This window comes from Tupaia chinensis, unplaced genomic scaffold (assembly GCF_000334495.1).
Source record: "Tupaia chinensis unplaced genomic scaffold, TupChi_1.0 Scaffold000646_1, whole genome shotgun sequence".
NCBI classification, from domain to species: Eukaryota; Metazoa; Chordata; class Mammalia; order Scandentia; family Tupaiidae; genus Tupaia; species Tupaia belangeri.
The window spans coordinates 3,010,286-3,016,379 of NW_006160167.1; the positions used below are offsets into that span (position 1 = coordinate 3,010,286).

Genomic DNA, 6,094 nt, shown 5'->3' on the forward strand with positions numbered 1-6,094 from the left:
ATGGAGGAGAAGGGATTGTGGCGTGGCCATCCCCCCTAGGGGGTGATTTCTCACTTTCTATCTCTCTGTCTCTCTCTGTCTTTCTGGTGAGCGCATGTGCCCTGTAGCAAAAACCTCTCCAAAAAAAAAAAAAAGTAATCTTAATAAAATAATAAGAACAGCCCTTTAGGCTAGTGGTTAAGGGAGCTGGATTTCACATGGCTGCCCACAGTCCGATTCTGGTCCCTGTGCCCAGCACGCGTGTGCATGCGCCAAATCCTGACATGATGGAGAAATGAAAGAAGAATCACAGTATCACCACGCCCTGTTGGGAAGTGCTTTCTCTCTCTCTGGCAAGCACACAGACACTGTAGCAATTAAAAAATAAAATAAAATAAAATAAAATAAAATAAAATAAAATAAAATAAAAAATGAAGTGGTTCAGACTTGACATAAAATCTGCCAAAAGCATAAAAGTATTTTGTTTCACAAGAAATATTTTATACAAGTTAAATTATTTGTGAGAGTCACCAAAAAGCTACTTATCTAAAGAACTTTATGGTAAATTATGTTGTAAGTAAAAAGTGTCTACTATTTATTCAGTTTAACCAAATCTAACAAGCTTCTGTTGGGTTATCTGAAAAGTCATGCTGCATTTTTTGCATAGAAAAACACATCATGACTTTTCATACAACCCAAGAGATATCCACCATGTGCCTAATAGTTTCAAGCTACAATACCAAAGTAGTATAAGGATGTGGTCTCTTTTCTTCAGAATTTAGTCCTCGTGGACAACTAACATTAGTTGAGAACTTTACATGCTTCTTATTCTACAAATTTTACATTAGTCATTTAATTCTCTTAACTCTATATGATACTAGTATTCTTCTCATTTTATAAATGAAGAAACTGAAGCACAGAGAAGTTATATAACCCACACAAGACCACTAGATTGAGAACATGCCAGGATTCAGACCAGGCAGTCTGGCTCTATTCACCGATCTTAAAACAAAACAATTAGATAACAAGGCCACATATAATAAAATACTACATTTCACAATATAACACAGTAGAATACTGGATGAGAGAAAAGAAAAAAACGTGAATCAGCAAGAAAAAAAAAATCAATGGGAAAAGAGAAATTCAGTTAGGTGTAATTTGTATAACAGAGAAGAAAGAATAGCCAGGAACCTACTATGTGAAGACAGGCCAGAGAGCTCTGGACGACTGAAGTGGGAACAGACAAGGGAAGTCAGACCAGTAGGTCTTTCATTCCAAGCTAAAGCTTTACTCCAACCTAGGAAAAAGGCCTGAAGGGTCTTGGGCTGAAGTAGGAAAGCTGACCCTTAGCAGGACGAAGGATAAAAGGAGGAGAGGGTGGGGGAAGAGAATTTTCTTTTTTTTAAGAGAGATTTTTGCTATAGAATGTGTGGGCGAGACAGAAAGCCAGAAATCACCCCCCACAGGGAGGATGGCCATGCCACAATCCCTTCTCCTCCAGTCTCCTCCTGAGATTTTGTGCACTCACACACTCGCGCAGCCTGAGCTTTAAGCCGCCTAGTTCGCACTAGAACCCTAGTTCACTATGTGGGAGTCCAGCAACATAACCATAATACGATCGGCTAAGAATTTTCTTATATTACTTTTCGAAAGCCTCGGAGGACAGAGATCTTACCTTTTTACACTGATTCATTTCTAGCACTTAGCACAGTTCCTTGCAAAAGTAGGGGCTCACTATACAGTACTGTTGAAAGTATGCATGCACGCATAAATGAAGACGTGAACATGCCAATAATGCATGTATTAACAGGATGAGAAATGTTTAACAATGTACCATCCATCCCTCCGACGCAGCATAACCTGCCCCACATCAGCTCTGGGGCCATGAGTTAGACCAAGATCTCTATCGTTCTATTTGAAATCCGATCTCAGTCTCCAGATCTCTGTTCAGATGGAAGGACACCTTGCAAAACCAGAGGAGAACTCAAGAGAAGTAAACATGAGAGGACCGGGAGGGGACATCGTCCAGATCTCAAGCGCGATCCCTAGAGTGACCCATCTTATTCCTCTAGAGTAGCAGAAGCGGTGCGAGCAGTTCCCAGAACAGCCTCAGCCCGGCAGGGCAAAGACAGGTTGTGGGGGACTGGGGATCGAACGCATGAGACAGAAGAGTCGGAACTGAGAACAGGGGCCCGGGATAGCAGGCAGCAAGGAAAGAAAAGGTCGCGGAGTCGGAAAAGGAGATTCGCAGCGGAGATGGGCCCGGACGGGGGACCGCGACACAGTCCCTTCAATCCGCAGACCCTGGCAGTCACCAGCCTTCCGCTACTTACCAGCAAACACTCGGAGGGCTCCCCGGGTCAGAATGACAAGCCGCGACGACAATCCCCGTGGCGGCGACGTGCGCCGCCCGCAGACTGGAGAGCGCATGCGTAGTCCTGCCGCTTCCTCCACGTGGCCTGGAGTCGCGCCAAGACTACAACTCCCAGAATACAGAGCGAACCAGCCGTCAGCGAACACTTGGGGGTGGAGACGCTGCCCGGAGTTGGTCAGTCCGCTGGGAAGCGAGCAGAAGAGCTGGGTTAAGACAACTTCTCCCGGAGCGGGCAGCAAGAGAGAATTAGCCATGTCGTCCCTCATCAGAAAAGTGATCAGCACCGCAAAAGCCCCAGGGGCCATTGGTCCCTACAGGTAACATGGCTTATGCGAGCTCTGACGCACTCCAGGAGTTGTGGATTGGGGGTCCGGGGCTGAGACTACATAGGGTCAGAGCCATAGCGGGCCTCGGGGTTCGTCCACAACCACGCCGGAACTCGCGAGGAAACTGAGTCCGCAAAGGGGCATTGTACCCGGGAGGGCCACGGGGAGTTGGAATCCCCGATGTGACAGGTAGCCTGGGCTGCAGGGGACTTTGTGTCCCCTGGAGCTGCTTCTCTCAGGAGCCCAGCCTGCCAGAACTCTTTCTCTGGTTACAAGTGTTCGGACGCCGTTTTTTGTTTAGGGAGGGGGGTAATTTTTTTTGTTTCTTTTTTGGTTACTGCTTTATTTGAAATATAATTCACATACCATAAATTTCATCCCTTTAACGTGTGTAATTCAGTTATTTTACCATACAAAGCGTGCAGTCTGTCTATTCAGAACATTTTCATCAACCCCAAAAAGAAATCCCATATCTATTAGCATTCACTCCCCATTCTCCTAGCCCCCAGGCAACCGGTCATCTACTTTCGATTTCTATGGACTTGCTTCCCCTAGACATTTCCGATAAATGGAGTCATACGTTTGTAAGCCTTTGTGACTGGCTTCTTTCACTTCACCCAATGTCTGCTCAACCGTCTCTTTAATTCAAAGAAGTAAACCCTTTCAATTAGTATGGTGTCTCTTCTGGGGAGAGCTGAATTCTTTTAGTGGCAATGCTCAGTAAATCCCTGCACATCTACCCAAGCAACTGATTTCTACCACACCTACAGAAATGTGTTGTGGTATTTATGAATTTGTTGCCCATGCTTATTTCAGATATAAACCACAGCAAAGATTATTTTCCAGTATTGCCCGACATACACAGAAATGCATGCATATGTGCATTTAGGTTCTCTTGTCAGGTATGCTTATGAATAGATTAATTTCCTTTTTTAGAAATTTGTTATCTTAAGATCTCTCAGCTTTAAAACTATTAGATCTCATTCTATGCATTCTTGGAGACTTTCTTTCCTAGTATTTTTTTGTTTATTCGTTTTTGTTTGTTTGTTTTTTAGGGTTTTGTGGTTTTTGTTTGTTTTGTTTTCTGGGTTTTTTTGCCATAGGGTGCATACGGTTGGTTGCCAGAGAGAGACAAAAAGGCAAAAAACTAGGATGGGATTTAAGAGGAGATGTGGTGGGGGACCAGCAGATGGCATAATAGCTACAACACTGGACTCCCATGTAGGTGAACATGGTTCAAGTCCCAGACCCGGTGACTTAATCTCACATTGGGCACATGTGCATGCATGCCCAAGATCCCAAGAGGAGAATGGCGGAAAAGGGATTGTGGTGTGGCCATCCCCCCTGGGGGGGGGGGTGATTGCTCACTTTCTGTGTTTCTGGGGCACACATGTACCCTATAGCAAAAACATAAAAAAAATAAAATAAAATAAAAAAAAACCTCTCCAAAAAAATAAAAATAAAAAAGAGGAGATGTGGTTCTTCTGGTCCTGTTATATGCATTAATTTGAAATGTTTCCTTTTCCTCCCCCATATGTGTATAGTCTTCCACACTGGATTGCTTGTTATACATGTTTGTATCCCTGAAATGCTTGGCATGAAGGAGACATTCAGTGCCTATCTGTCATAGTTCAAATCTGTCAGTTGTAGAAGTTTTCCAGTTTGGGTTCTTTTGACAGTGAACAGAAACTAACAGACACTGCAAAGAGTGTGTGTGTGTGTGTGTGTGTGTGTGTGTGTGTGAATATAATTATATATACATATATGATAGCATGTGTGTGTAGGTGAGAGAGACAGAGAGAAAGAGAAGCACCTATGACAGGATTTTGTCACACAGTGATCCCTTTTCCCCGGCCCTTTAGTTCCTCAAGATCCTGTGTAGACGTGGCATGTTTTCTTTTTTTCTGGTTAATAAATTTTTATTTTTCCAAATGTACAGTTGGTTGTGCCTGTTTATGCATCTTTACCAGCAGCTGGGGCATCTCCACCGTTGGTATTTCTGGTGTAAATTAGTTGGGCTCTGTGCTTTGAAACAAGTTTGATAAGTCCTTTACTAAGAAGCTCCTGAAGTGCTGCCCTGGCCAGGGAACCACGGATCTTCAGCCTCTCAGAAACCACAGCCGGGGTTATGAGCTTATAGTCGGGAACTTCCTTGCAGAGTTTGTCATCTGTAGCTTTGTCAGACAAGACCAGGTTATTGAGCTTGTCCCGAACTTTGCCTTTGGACACTTCTTTTTGGCCTTGCCCCCAGATTTGTTCACTGGGTCTTTGTCTTTCTTGGCCGGCTTTCCGGCGTCTTTCTTCTTCTTGTCGTCCTTGGGCGGCATCGCGAAGCCAGGAGAGCAGCAGCGGCCACCACAGCCTCGCTAAGATGTTGGACAGCAAAAAAGCTGGACCTGGCATGTTTTCAAGCCCAGCTAGAGATCTGAACCCACAGTCAACGATGTGCATTACAGCCTTCTAGGGCTCTTGTGCCACAGTGGCTGAGCCATACAAACTGCATTTGAAAAGAAACAATGAAAACAGGGTAACAGGGCATATTTTAGAGAAGAATAGAAGTAAACAACTACATCAGCAGGTGGCTTAGTGGTTAAGGCACCAGACTCCCACATGGTCAGCCACGGCTCAGTCCAGGCGGCTGAGTCCAGACCGAGTGCTGGGTGTGTGCATACCTGCCCAAAAGCCCTAGAGGAGAATGGAGAAGAAGGGATTGCAGCTTGACCATCCCCCCGAGAAGTGCTTTCTCACTTTCTCTTTCTCTCTAGCAAGTACATGTGTCCTATAGAAAAAAAATTTTTAAAAAGAAAGAAATTCAAGGGACCAGCAGTTAGTGTAATGGCTATGTCGCTGGATTACCCCATAGTCGACCGCAGTTCGAGTCCCAGACCCGGTAGCTTAAAACTCACACCGGGCGCTTGTGTGTGCGTGCCCAAGATCCCAAGAGGAGAATGGAGGAGAAGGGATTGTGGCGTGGCCATCCCCCCTGGGGGGTGATTTCTCGCTTTCTGTCTCTATGTCTCTGTCTGTCTGGCGAGCGCACACGCCCTATAGCAAAAACCTCTCCAAAAAAAAAAGAAAGAAAGAAAGAAAGAAAGAAAGAAAGAAAGAAAGAAAGAAAGAAAGAAAGAAAGAAAGAAAGAAAGAAATTCAAATAAAAAGTGTTATAAAAGTCTAGCTGGAGGGACCAGCGGGTATCTTGGTGGGTGAAGACTAGACTCCCTCATGACCAGCCACAGTTTGCGTCCTGGACCTGGCAACTTGCTTTCTCACTCTCTCTCTGGTCAAAATGAAGACTAATAATAAATAAAATTAAATAAATAATTCTTTTTTTGAGGGGAAGAGGTTTTTGCTATAGGGCACGTGCATTCACCAAAAAGACAGAGACAGAGAGATAGAAAGCGAGAAATCACCCCCC

General features: G+C 44.5%; 1 protein-coding gene and 1 pseudogene across 1 annotated transcript in view; both read right to left on the reverse strand.

Moving 5' to 3' along the window:
* POP1 (POP1 ribonuclease P/MRP subunit) overlaps positions 1-2,670 on the reverse strand; it is a 47,058-nt gene extending 44,388 nt beyond the window's left edge. The window contains exon 1 of the mRNA XM_006159717.3: positions 2,313-2,670. Coding sequence (XP_006159779.2) covers positions 2,313-2,658 — 346 coding nt within the window. The 5' untranslated portion in view covers positions 2,659-2,670. The remainder of the gene's footprint in view (positions 1-2,312) is intronic.
* Positions 2,671-4,617: 1,947 nt separating this feature from the next.
* Positions 4,618-5,083, reverse strand: LOC106736115 (40S ribosomal protein S25 pseudogene; annotated as a pseudogene).
* Positions 5,084-6,094: the final 1,011 nt, after the last annotated feature.